Source organism: Engystomops pustulosus, chromosome 4, assembly GCF_040894005.1.
Source record: "Engystomops pustulosus chromosome 4, aEngPut4.maternal, whole genome shotgun sequence".
Lineage (NCBI taxonomy): Eukaryota > Metazoa > Chordata > Amphibia > Anura > Leptodactylidae > Engystomops > Engystomops pustulosus.
In genome coordinates this window covers 141,835,375-141,849,817 of record NC_092414.1, presented here as the reverse complement: position 1 = coordinate 141,849,817, position 14,443 = coordinate 141,835,375, and the positions used below count along the sequence as shown (strand labels likewise).

Here is a 14,443-nt window from a genome sequence, read left to right as displayed (position 1 = left end):
CTGGACCACGGCGGGAGATGGTACTAGCCGACACCTGGGACCGGAATCTAAGTGGCACCTGGTCTTCACCAGAGCCCGCCGCCAAGTGGGATGATCTTGCAGGGGCGGGGTACCACCAGATCGTTCCACAGGAGCGACTAGCCCGCAGTGGCAGCCAAGGTCGAGGTACCTTAATGGAAGACAGTCTCGTGGTCTGGTCCAGGAACAGGGTCAGAGCAGACGGCAGAGATGCAAGGTCAAGTCCAATCAGGGGTCTGCAACGGGAGGTCCACGCAGATGGGAACGGGAACACAGACACATGGGAGAGAGCAACGCAGGAACACAGCAACACGGAGGAACTCTAGTAACACAGGAACAGGAAGGAACTCTGGCAACACAGGACTCAGGAGCAGGAACACACTGGAACGTAGGAATACTCAGGAATAGTCGCAAGGAAGCTTTCTCAATGGCGTAAGCAAAAAAGATCCGGCAAGGCAGGAAGGGAGGTGCCGGATTATAAGGTGGAGGTGTTTCAGCCAGCGCACAGCAGTCCGCTGGAGAAGGTGAGTCCGGGGAAGCGTCAGCCGTGGGGCACATGGAGGGACACAGGATCCGAGACAGGGATCGCGGGAGCACCCGTGACAGTACCCCCCAGCCTCTTCCCGGGCCTGAGAAATCGCTGCAGCAGGATGTTATCCTCTGGTCCCATGATCTCTCCTCAGGACCAAATCCTTTCCGTTCTACAAGAAAGAGCCGTCTACTTCTCACCGTCTTCATATCCAGGATCTTCTTCACCTTGAAGACATCAGTAGAATCTGCCTGTGGCACTGGAGGAGGGGGGAACTTGCCAGGCAAAGCGGTTGAAGATGACTGGTTTGAGGAAGGAAATGTGGAAGGAGTTGGGTATGCGCATGCTTGAAGGCAGCCGCAATTTGTAGGCCACCGGGTTGATGCAACCTAAATTATCCTTGAAAGGAGAAACCCTAGTAAAAGTGTGTCCTGTCGCCATGTCCTTTTCTCTTTAATATCTCCTAGAGATATTCAAAAAATAGCGATGTGGATGGGAGTGGGGGGACTGCATAAACTGTTCTCTCTTTGGACTATTAACTTGTCTTTTTGAAGCATGGTTTGGCTGGTAAATTCTTGCGTCGGTCCTTACAGATTTATATTTTTCTTTGTGCACTGCTAACACCACGAAGTATCCACACCATTTACATCCATAGATTATTGTATGTGTGGTGAGATGCCCTACCTTGTTGTCATATTATTTATCTTTTTTTCCCTGGTTCAATTTGATTTTCTACTTTTCTAGTCCCACAGAAAAGTAAATCAAGGCCGATGCTCAGTCATGTTCCTTTGACCCTACAGACCAAGCTAATGAACCTTAGCATAGTATTGATCAGCTCACATCATGTCTGTAGCTCCTGTTTTTGCTCAAGGACATGACTTCATGAAAGACTTTCATTCTAAATGCCAGAGGGCAAACATTCTATTTAGGAATAAATGCATTTTTATCTAATTGCTTGAAACTAATGGTGGCCTATGCTGCCCCCACAACATACACAGTTTGCCTCTTGTACCACAAAACAAGTTTTTTAGGCTAGTTGCCTTCTACATATGATTCATAGTCTAAGGCAGGGGCGGGCAATTCATTTTCCCATGGGGCCACATGAGAAATTGGAACGGTTTTAGAGGGCCAGACTTACGGTATGTACTTAACCCAGTTCTACCCAATACCTATGTACAGTATTCAGTATATAACCTATCCATACATGTAAATAAAACATTACAATGATCCAATGAAAATATGGAAGACCTTATTATTACATGTATATTATATATAATTATGGGGAGTTTATTCTCCCGTGGGCCGGTCAGAACTAGAGTCCGGATGTGGCCTGATGTGACGCGATCTGCAGCATAATACAGTAGCACTGAAGGGAACCGAAAAAATATGCTGAGGAGACCCCTTCCAGCTGAGGATGTTTTCATCACTTATTGCTGTGGAATTCGGGTGCAGAAATCAACAATGGACATCCCCTTTAAATAATAATAAGAAATATTCGCCTGTAATAAGACTCGTCTTATGGCTGTCATATACACCTTTTTGCAGCCACTGCTACATGTGGGGATTACTGCTGCTATCATAGCGAGGTGACCCGTTGGTAGCCCCCGCTCACACACAGCAGCAGTAGCTGGGCGGATCTTTTCCGGCGGAGAACCTGACGCATCGGGCTCCTCCTTCGGCTGCCCACACACACTCACACATACAGAGACGAGCGGCGGCTCTCGCGAGACCCAGGTGCTCGCTGCGGGAGGAGACCGAGGAGGAGCTGCGGATACCGGACCTCAGGCCCGAGAGACAGGACACCGAGCCCATCGGCTGTGTCTCCCTCTCTGTGCGCACATGGACCGCTGCGCCCTTCGCCCTCTGCCTGCAGCCCTCTTGTTAGGGCTGATGCTGGTTACCTGCGGCCTTCTCCCGGGACTGGCCGACGGCGCTCAGAACGGTAAGACTGGACGCGGCGCCCATGGAGAAGGTCGAGGCTGTCGGGAGCAGTAGCAGCACATAGGTGACAGCAGTGCATGTCCGGAGCAGTCAGTCATGTGTAGATGAGGGTGTCCCTGCAGATGGCTAGGTGCATGTATGATGTCACTGTGGCTTTCCTGTGATCTGTCTATATCTGCATAGCGGCCAATCTGTATCATGTCTTCATTGTAATATGTTTCATGTACTGCCCAAGTGTGCGATGTCCCTGTACTATATACCGAGGGTGTCTGCATCTGTGGATTCCTATACGTGCACCTGTTATACGAGGAGTGCTTCATGGGAAATCCATACATACCTCCTGCCTATAATGGCTTGTGGCAATTACAGTGTGGAGGTGTCCATATGCATTTAGCAGCTCTTGGTAAAGTGATCTTTCAGCTCTCTGGTGTTGTGTAGATCACCGAAAATAAAAAATGAAATATTCATGTGTTTACGAACCTGATGCCGAACACTAATTATTTATCAAGTCTCCCTTCAACCCATAGCGGAAAGGGTCACAGTTTTTCCAATGCAGCCCTACTAGAAATAATAGATGTGACATTGGCGTATTTTCCAATAGTCTACTATATACATTTCCTCTTTGATCAAATGTTTTTTTTTTTTTTTGTTTTTAGGAACCTGCCATCAGGAAGGCGATTTTTAAATGATGACAGGTTCCGATAGCCTCTGGTGTATTAATTTCCAAAAATTTTTTTACATTTCTTTAACATTACCTGGCTCCTTGCCAGCAACCTGTGCCGTGTCCCTGGGAGAAGGGCCGGTCGAATGAGAACTGATGACAGGTTCCCTTTAAGCCTTGCGGAACGATCAGTGTTATATATCCGTATGCCTTGACTTCATTCATAGGAACATGTGTATTAATATCAAATATCCAAGCATCTCTTTATTTATGCATGGCCAGGTTTGATAATTGCAGCAATTATTGCTGTGTTTAAAGGGAACTGTCATCATAAATTGGCTTAATAAACCGCTACTAGTATGTTGTCAAGCTGCTCAACAGCTGCTACATCATGTTTCTTTCAACTTGGTGGCGTTATCCAGAAAATCATCTTTGAAGTGAGATGTTAATTGGAGGTGGAGACATTATCGCTGAAGTCAAGCTCTCCCTGCCTCTGAACACTGTCTTCGCTGTAATGCGCCGGCATCAGGAAATTTGGTCAAATAATGCCTTGGATACAGGACCATCAATTACATTGAAGGAGCGTTCGGCTTTAGTATTAAACTCTCCACCTCCATGACTTCATAAAACCAATTTACATCTCACTTCAAAGTTGATTTTCTGGATGATGCCACAACACCAGACCATGAAAGAAACCTCATCTAGAAGTTGCTCATGCTACTTGACAGCACAATTACTAGGCTAATTTTCTGATGATGGGTTCCCTTCGTGTGGTTTCCTGCTGGAGCAGATGACTGAATGGCGCTAGGTTATACCACTCCTTGTCTGACCACTGGAATCTTCACACAAAGCTACAATGACAGCATAGCCCTGGGTTTATGCTACAAATCATCTTGTAAATACAAATGGGTTGGGCAAACTGGGCATACCCTGACATGGATATTGGCCAACATTGTAGATCAGTGAAAGATCAGTCCCTGGCTTCTGTGACGACCATTGTTTCTCCAGACATCACATGCAGAATGAGCTTGAAGGCTTTACAGGTGGCCTGTCAGTGGCACTGTCACTACCCTTCTAGAGGGGTAAGTCTATCATTTTATTCAGTTGCAGCCTGGATTGGGTTTATCTGCAGAAGTGGAAAATGTCTTCCAATCTGCATGAAAATGTGTGGTGACTCCTGGTCTGTTTGATTTGGCTGCAGACCATGTGCATTTACCCATAGAAATATGATGGAAGAGAAATGATACTTTGAAGGTTGATGCCGGTGGAAGGCAGAGGGATATAAATAGCAGCATAATTAATCTTTCCTTCTGCTATCTGCAATGTCTTGCTGAACTTCCAGATTAGAATCATTAACTGCAACAAGAGTATTGAATACACTGTAGGTTTTCTTTTCTTTTTAATTTAGGTCACAGTATGGTTAGCAGCTAAAATAGCAGAAAAAAAAGATGATGGCGATATTCACAAGCAATCTACTGAAATCCCGCTATAGACTGAGCAGTGTAGTACATCCACAAGCTGTGGAAAAATGAGTCAGGACATGATCCTTGACTCATTAAACCTGGCTATTTTACAGGCCTGGACAAAAATGAGAAGCAGATTCTGCTGGTTGTCTTGGTATAGATAGCATTTCATTACACCTATCTCTTCTTTCCAGTGTACCAATGCCATAGGTGCCATTCCTTACTGTGTAGGCTCCACTTCTGGTTTTACAAATGCTGCATTCACACAAAGTGTTTGTAACGTGATTTAACGTGATTTAAACATCAGTGTGAAGGGCTTTCTGTCCGTCACACTGTAATAGTGGAAACAGTACAATGTAATATAGTCTGTAGCTCCCGCTATAGGTGACTGCTGCATAGAGTCTCTCTGCCTGCATACATTATGCTTGGCTGCAGCACAACAGGCAGGAGCCTACGGTATGTGTAGCGCTGGACTGAAGGGGAAAAAAAAAGTATTATGTGTTTTTCTGGCCAGCCATCGGGAGCTACATAAAGAAAGTTTATAACACCTAGACCTTACATTCACCTTCAGTATTTCAATTCTGTTTTGCTCTACTGTAACAGAAGGGAAATTATTGCCCTGAAAATGGATAGCTGGAGCAGTATGAGAATATATGTGTATTCACATTGCATTTTAAGTCATCCACATGTTACAAATGTGAACACGGGTGTATCTGACCTAAGCACTGCTTTTTTTTTTCCCCAATCATGGATTACTTAATTTCAGTAATGATATTACATATTCTTTAGAATGCTATTACGGTCTTCCATATCTTTCCAGGGCAGTTTATATATGTTGTACATCACATATCCATATGTTTTATGACACTGACCTGTGCTCAGGTTTTAACATTACATTTTGAAGCAACATTCTGCAGCACATTTTCTACTCCTTCATCACTGCTGATTCTGCTCCAAGGTCTTTCCTTCCAAGGTCATAGTGGTTGCAGTGATTTAAGATCCCTGAGAGGGATGTCCCTGTGTGCAGATGTGTTCCATCATAGGAAATGGCACTCTGCAGCAGTGGTTAATCATCTGATGGGATCTTATCCACCAATATCCAAATGAATTCATATAATTTACATTTGACAAATCAGATAAAGAATGGGACATGGAACTATGATGGAGCTGCAGGAGTCGGTATCTCAGTATAAGTCATAGTTCACACGTCTCAGCCATATTAACGCATATTCTGCTGTAGGAGCTTTGTGCCGTTTTGTAGCTTTTCTGCAATACGACGGAGAAAGATCTATGGAAGAAACCTCATGTTCATTATAATGGAGGTTGTTTTAGCTAGCACTGTCACGCTGTACATTAATGTTTTTTTAAAAGATCACAAATGCCCTTAATAAAAAGCAAAAAAACATACGGGGGGAGGGTAACAAAAGGCCACCTCTTTTAAGGTCTTATTCACATGACAGCTTTAGTGCTTTGTACGGTCTTAAATAAACGACATGCAGTCACTGTTAGTACTATATGGCTCTGTGCTGTGTAATAATGCTGGGCTTCCTTCAATAAAGTAAGGCCACGTACATTGCGTTTTGAAATTCATTACCATAACTGAGGTGAGGTGATTTGCCTAATTCCATTGATATTAAAATTTGCGTTTACTAAATGCAGTGTAAACGCAAATGTTAACAGTAATTTATTGGACAAATCGCCTCTCCTTAGCTGTTGTGATGCGTTTCAAAAGCACAATGTGAACACAACCCGAACGTGCCCTAAAGGTTGACCTGATAAAACAATAACCTTAGGTGATTCCAATCACTGATCGATTTTCACTTCCAGTAATCCAGAAGATCCTAGATCTATCTGCAGCTACTGTTCTGTTCATGGTTCTGTGGAGAATCGCCATCGCCATGAGATTAGCATTGTGGTTGATGGCTAGAATGAGTACCTTTTTATCATTTCTTCAGGTGGCTTTCTTATTTGCCATTAGTTTGTGGCATTTGCTAAAAGTTTTTTTCTTTCCTACAATGAATTATCCCTAAATAGGTATTATATTTTTAGAAAATTCCAGTCACGGACAGCTGTGTTGTCACCCAAGATTGAAAAGGACAGGTTTAAAGAGGTCCCTGAATGTCCACTTATTTCCTCAAAGGGCATAAACCAAATGTATTGACATACTGGTGTGCGCCCCGTCTGGCAGGATCTGCTGTTCTTTTAGCTTCTTATGCCTTTTAAAATTATGTAAATAAGGCTGAGTGGCACCGGGTTCCATAGGTGCTAATTGAACCTGGAGCCCCTCCGGCTCATTTGCATAAATAAATAAAATCCTTAAAATTTAAAACATGGGCATAAGAAGCTAAAAGAAGATCCTGCCAGATGAGACACACACCAGTATGTAGGTGTGCTTGTTTTACAATCCTTGTTCCTGGTGGCAGATGTCCATTAAGCTGAAAGCTACACCATTGGAATATTTTTCATAGTGTCTTCTTTGTGATGCACATTAACTTGCTGCAAGTGTTGTAGATGTGGGTGATGATGTGTACCCCCACGTTATTTTAAAAGTGTATTAATGGTTGACATTATGACATTTTGTTGTGATGCATCTAAATCTATACAGCAGTATTTTGATTCTGTTCAGTGTGGTGGTGTATATATCTACCTACACAGCAATGTTCACAAAACTATGACAAGCTTGCATCCCAATACAGACTTCCATGATGGAGGCGAATAACAGAAATCAAATATTCATGGTAAATTGAAGTCCTCCTTATTTTATATTTATTTTTATTTATGTATTCAACAAAGTTTTAAAGTTTTGCAACAAAGTGCCACAATGAGCCAAACACTTACATCCCCCTCCCCCACAAAGTTCCAACCCTCCCAACAAAACAAATGGACAGGAAAAAGGACAAGGGAAGAAACAACTACGCAGGGAAGAGGGGAGCGGCGCGGCGCAATATATCCTGCAGCAAAACAATGGGACCTTCAGAATTAAATAAAAATCCCAATTTACAGTCCTGCCAGAAGCTGATCTCCTAATCACACAGGGGGAAGCCAACAGTAGTGTGTCCATAGCTTTAAAAATTTGAGTCCCTCTTGTCCTATAAATAGCTTGTTAATAAATGGCACATCTACTTTATCCAGGAAGGAGGCAGAGGCTGGATCCATCTCTGTGTTTAGCCGCCTGCGGTACTAACTGCTTTTTTACTGAGACCTTCCAGCAGCACCTCCTCATACATCCCAACACACAGCAGCATATTCCTAGGGAGACGTATGGGTAAAAATCCCTGGCAATGAGATCTAAGACGAGGGCAGGTTCATATGAGACTACTCGCCGCACCGAGGATAGGTGGCATCAGGCCTGACAATGAACATCCGTTAGTACATAGGTCCTGAAGGATCCTTTCCATTGTGCTTCCATTAGTTAGAAATGAAAAATAACACACAATCTGCCACAGAGATGTTAGTACGTTTAATGGGATATTCCTATCTGAGTCAGAAAAGTGCATAGTCAATGAGTGCCCATATGAAAAGCCCTGTATGCACAACTGTTCTGTATACCCTTTTGAAAAAAAAAATGGAAACACTCTACACCAGATCTACTAAAGGCTTTGCCCCAGTTTTCTGTTGGACTCTGCACAATTACCGTATATACTCGAGTATAAGCCAACCCAAGTATAAGCTGAGGCCCCTAATTTTACCAAAAAAACCTATATTTTTTTTACTCGAGTATTAGCTGAGTTTGGGTTGGTTTTCAGCACATTTTTTTTGTGCTGAAAAACAAGATTATGCTCAAGTATATATGGTATGTTATTTAGATTTAAAAAGGCATCTAAACCCTTCTTGAAACATTCTGCTGTCCCTACTGTTATCAGTGCCTGAGGCAGGCTATTCCACAGATTGACAGGTCTCATAGTAAAAAAAAAAAAAAAGCCCTGTCGCCTCTGGTGATTAAACCTTGTTTTCTCCAGACGGAGACAGTGCCCTTTGTCTTTGATTTAATCTGGAATATCTTTCCACCATACTATTATTATGTCCTCCCCTTAGTCGTCTCTTTTCCAGACTAAATAAATCTAGTTGTTTTAATCTTTCTTCTGAAACCATCCACACCCCTTATCATTTTTGTGGCTCTTTGTTGAACCCTCTCCATCTCCAGGGAATCCTTTTTATGGACCGGTGCCCAGAACTGGACAGCATACTCCAGGTGAGGCTGTTCTTTAATTTATGATCTACTAGTACCCTAGGTCAGTGATGGCCAACCTATGACACGCGTGTCAGTGCTGACACGCATAGCCATTTTCAGTGACACGCGGCCGCTGGAGAGTTAAGTTTCATCCTCGGCTCCTACACGGCCAGGTGCAGTAGCCGGGAGGCTGAGAGATTGTCCAGCACATTGTAATAAATAGATGATGTGGAAAAACCCCATATACTGCCATACTATAGTATGGCAGTACATGGTAGGATCAATCCCACAACCTAGGATTAAGGTACCCTAGAAGTTAAATAATTATACATATTTGTTATTTAAACTATAAATATCACAAAATTCTGTTTTTTTGTCAAGGTGACACACCACCCGAGATATGCTCGGTTTTTTGGCGATTTTTGACACACCAAGCTCAAAAGGTTGCCCATCACTGCCCTAGGTCCTTATCAACAAGGGACTCTCCCAGATTTACTCCCCTAAGGACATAAGTTGCCTTAGGATTATTAGCCCCCAGGTGTATAACCTTACATTTATCCACATTGAACCGCATTTGCCAAGTGGATGACCAAATACTGTTTGTCCAAGTCACCCTGCAGCCTATGAACATCCTCCATAGACTGCATTATACTACACAGCTTGGTGTCATCTACGAATTAATTCTATTAATTCCTACCTCTATATCATTAAATATATTAAATAATAGTGGGCCAAGCACAGAACCCTGGGTTACACCACTTATAATTGGTGACCATTCTGAGTAGGAATCATTGACCACAACTCTCTGGATACGATCCTTCAGCCAGTTTTTAATCAAATTACAAATGATTCCTGCCAAACCACTTGATCTTATTTTACCAATCAGGTGTCTGAGGGACAGTGTCAAATGCCTTTGCAAAGTCCAAGAACACAATATCCACAGCTGCTCCTCCATCCAGGGATCTGCTCACCTCTTCATAGAAGCAGATCAGGTTAGTCTGACAACTTCTATCCTTAATAAACCCATGCTGGCTGTCACATATTATACTATTAGATGTCACATACTCCAGTATGTAGTCTTTTACTAACCCTTCCAATTTTCCCCACAATGGAAGTTAAGCTTACAGGCCTGTAATTGCCTGGCGAAGTTCTAGAGCCCTTTTTAAGTATTGGCACCACATTTTCCTTGCGCCAGTCACTTGGCACCACACAAGACATTAGGGAGTGCTGTTTGCACTGTTTTTAGTAATTGTGGACCTCTGTGTTTGAAGTGCTGTCAATGTCTAAACACTGATACCTTGACCTAAATATGTAGTAACTTTAAAAAATTTTTTTTTTAAATATATAAACTTTTAGTTTTTTTCCTGTTTTTCATTGATACATTGTTTTAGATGACTTTGACCACATTTTTTCAAATCTTTTTATTGAACATTGTTGTAAATACAGACAGGGCTCACATGCTGTAATGACTTTATTTTTTGTAATGCACATTTAAATGGATGAAAATCTGTTAATGTAAAAAATTGACATTAAGCTGTATGTATGCAGTGCTCATTGCATTCAGATTTGTCCTGTTGGATATTAGAAGTATAAGATTTAGTGCAATGGAGGACGCTTGAACAGAAAGAAAGAAAGAGACAGTACTCAATGAGTTTTATTTCAGTTTTTTTTTTATTCGCCAAGACCAGCCATGAGTCTGAAGACCCGCAACAAGGTGACTGCCTGTTCTGTGCACTCCATGCTTTCTCAAGTCTCTGTCATGGAGGGTGTTTATACATATTCATCCACATGCTGCATTAAAAAAAAAAACTGAAGTGAGAATTCCACTACTCATCCAAAATGGGGGAGATGTATTAATCTATGCCAAAAAATAGAGTAATCTGCACCTGTAATGCAAATGAAAAATGAAGGTTTTACACCAATTTTAGACTGTGTCCCGACTTCTTCAAAAATGGGACATGTCCTCGGTAACTTTGGGATGTCGGTGGACAAAAAATAGCCTGTGTTCTAGAAAATTCAATATTGTGGAGCAGCAAGCTAGACCAACTAATAGGAGGTAAAAAGTATGACTCCCCAGTTTGTAGATGTGTCGAATAACTGGGTCAGTCCAGTCAGGTTTCCGAAGGCTACTTAATGGCCTTGCCTTTGGATAACACACTTGTTAGTGGTAAACTTTTTCCCCCAGTATTGATGATTTGCTATGTGGACTAAAATCTGTGCAGAATGCAACTTATACTTATATTATCTTTAATTGTTGTAACGACTGAGAAAGTACAATGGTTAGACCAATACTGTTTAACAAGATTCTTATCTATACAGTAGCCTTATGCCGCTGTTCAGTGATGGTTTAAGGGCACTGCATGGCTTCATTCACTCTGGTAGCTTATCATTTCAGCTTTCTTTTGGCACACAGTACACTGAAGGTGAAAATATAGCAAATGTTGTGTTGGATTTTCAGATTAAACGCTGTAAGCACATATTATTAAAAACACCCCAACCCCCTTCACTTCTCAAGGGCAGACAAGGTGCCTGCTTTACTGTTTAGCTGGCTTTGATACAAGGGCTGGAAAGTGAAACACAGGGTATTATCCATAGCCCAGCTGGCTGCCAGAAATCCACAATCTTTTATTAACTTTTTGTGCGCTTAGAAAGAGCACGGCTTTGACTCTGAGCCGTCGTAATGAGAATCAAGTCATTTAAGCCATTTGACCTGGACTTATATTTAGCTCATACAATAGTGGGTTTTTTTGTTGTTTTTTTTTAGGGCATGGACCATAGTGTATAAACCAATCCTAATATTTGTTGCCTTAATGTTCACATTAAAAACAAGCTGAACATTGCACGTATAAAAAAACCCCAAAGAACCTCGAGGATCAAGTGTGTCCGGTCACTACTTTCCTTGATCATGTGGAAATTAACCATTCTACCCAAAAATGATTAAACTGGAATGCATACATGCTTGCAACATCTCATTTGAATATTTATAAAGCCTGGCCTGAAGACTTTCATGGAAATTATTGATCAGTTTCCAAATTTTTATCTACATCCAAGGCTATATTCACACGATGCGCCATTTCTTTGCCTTGAAAAGCTGCCGTTTTGATCCATTTTTCATGGATGAGTTATATTCTTGTGAAAAACTGTTCAGCCAGGGCATTTTTCATTAGGTAGATGCTTGGGCGTATGGTTAAGGTAATTTATGGTAGTAGACTTGTAGTTGTTTCTTACTAGGGATGGAACTAAGGATTGGTCATTCCCGCCTTCGATTCTGCTAGCTCCAGTGACAGAATGCCAGCAATTGATAGACTCCTTGGAAAAGGAATCAATGAGCGTTAAAGGTTGTATTCCCTGGTTGTAGACCACTGGTATAGTAAATGATAGTAAAGGAAAAGATGTCAAAAAAAGATAGAAAATATAAAAGTTATATTAAAGTTTACTTGTACCCAAGTCCCCCAGTGTCCCACATCCTGGGGTTGTGTCTAATGAGGAGTGGTCATCCCCCTCTTCTCTACCCTATGTGCCTGCCCCTTGTCTCCTCTTCTTGCCACCTGCGGAAGGCATTTTCTACACCTGGCAGTCGGTATTTTCAAGAGCGGGGGGGAGGGGTGGTGGTGTTGGGATGAGGGAGAAGGGCATTATTTTTTTAAACCTGGCTGAGTATGGCGTAGTTTGCCGAGGGTTGGAGGGAAACTGCTCCTCACTAGACCCACCCCCGGACGTGGGACACAGGAGGATTGTGTAAAATCCCTTTTCATAGGCAGACAGTATGGTGTTGTATTATAGGGGTATATTTTAAGGATGCTCAACCATGTTTACCTTATATCAAAGTAGTATTCACACTATTGTGCTGTGTTGAAAGTAGGAATATTAAAATTGAGGCCACCTTAAGCAATCCTAATGACAGTTACTATGGCAACCTGGGGTTTTGACAAGCTAGTCATCTTTACAGCAACCCACAGAATTGCTCTAAATATAATTTTACATGAAGTAAACAGATACTGTGTGCGTTGGAGGGTAGGCCATTAATATGTATGTTTGGTCCCCGCTTTTGCACACAAGTAGCTGGTTTGATAGTTGGATCTTTATTCATAAGAAAATCAAAATCAACAAAGTGTGACATAATGAACCCGAGTCGTGAATGTTTTGGAGCTGAACTGGAATTTCTCTGGATCTTAATATGTATTGGCAGTGAAAGAAATGGCACACCCGCTTCACCGATGACCTTTTCATATTTGCACATTAATCTGTGAAATCTTTCTTGTGTGTCTCAGTTTTGTGCAGTTTTAATGTAATTGTTGTTTTGTGCGTGTGTGTTGGGGTTGTTCCTTGCTAAACAAGTGTTGTGTGTGATCATGCTCGCTGTGCCAGCCTTTCATTACCAGATTACAACTCAGCAATCAAAGCATCAGTAAGGTTGTGCGTGAAGCTAATGGAAGGAAGCTGCTAGGCAGCTGCAGAGGATGCTGCAATGCAGGGCAGGGTGTAGCATCAGGAGGGGGAGGTCGGAGCCCACATAATTGGACTAGGGGGTTCTGCTTGAAAATCAACTGCTGTCAAGTGCTACCATTATGATGATATAGTTTATGCTAAATTGTAAAAAAGCAAACCTAGACAGCTTGAAGGGTGTATGTGCCTTTCTGTGCCAGTGACTCGCCCCTTCTAAATGAATATAGTATTGATTCTATGATTCTCTAATTATATAAAGGGTGGCTTCCCTCGTCATGTTTAGAGCTTTATAGCTTGCTGGTGTTGACATGTAAGCAATTTTCACATTTTATGGTATCCATGTTGTTTTACGTGTACGTGTGACCTTACAGTTGTGGCATATTGGTAATAATTTTGTACATAGAACTATTCAGAATAGCTACAACTTTCTAGGTGCCACTATAGGAGACATGTGTTATTAGATTGGTTATCGCAAAGCATAGAATGTAAAAACCTGCTACACTTATAAAGTCTCTGTTCTTACATATATGGCCTCTATTTTTCCCCTCTTTTTTTCTCCCACTTTAACTGCCAGTCATGCAAAAAACTATTCTATATAATCTTTTGTTTATCTGCATTCTTATTTGCTTTTTTTTATCTTTTCTTTCTTTTTCTTTCTACGCCTTATCCTTTTCTTCTCATTGGCCTATTGCTGTCTCTCTGCTAAAACCCCTCTAACCATAGCTGGGTTTGTCAAGTCGCCAATGTCAGAAACTAAGCTTACAGGGGATGCCTTTGAACTATACTGTGATGTGGCTGGGAACCCCACACCAGAGATCCAATGGTGGTATGCTGAAGTCAACCGGGTTGAGTCTTTCAAACAGCTGTGGAATGGTGTAAGGAAGCACCGAGTCACCATTAACACAGCCACAGGCACAAATTGTGTGAGTGTGTTGAGAATAACTCGTCTGACCTTGGAAGATTCTGGCACCTATGAGTGCCGGGCAAGCAACGACCCCAGAAGAAATGATCCAAGACTAAACCCAGCCATAACATGGATCCGAGCCCAGGCCACCGTAAGCGTCCTACAGAGTGAGTCCACCCTCCTCCCGTATCGTAGTGGATTTGTAGTAGCTAGATGAGCTCTAGTGAAATGTGTGTGCCCTACTTTCCTCAAACCCACCACCTGAGATCCTTGTGGACCATCATGTTGTCTCGTCTTTTTTTGACCCTCC

At 42.2% G+C, this 14,443-nt stretch overlaps 1 protein-coding gene across 1 annotated transcript in view; it reads left to right on the top strand.

The window, feature by feature from the left end:
- Positions 1-2,217: 2,217 nt before the first annotated feature.
- NPTN (neuroplastin) overlaps positions 2,218-14,443 on the top strand; it is a 41,544-nt gene continuing 29,318 nt past the window's right edge. The window contains exons 1-2 of the mRNA XM_072147827.1: positions 2,218-2,489; positions 13,953-14,300. Of these exons, the coding sequence (XP_072003928.1) occupies positions 2,387-2,489; positions 13,953-14,300 (451 nt within the window). The 5' untranslated portion in view covers positions 2,218-2,386. The remainder of the gene's footprint in view (positions 2,490-13,952; positions 14,301-14,443) is intronic.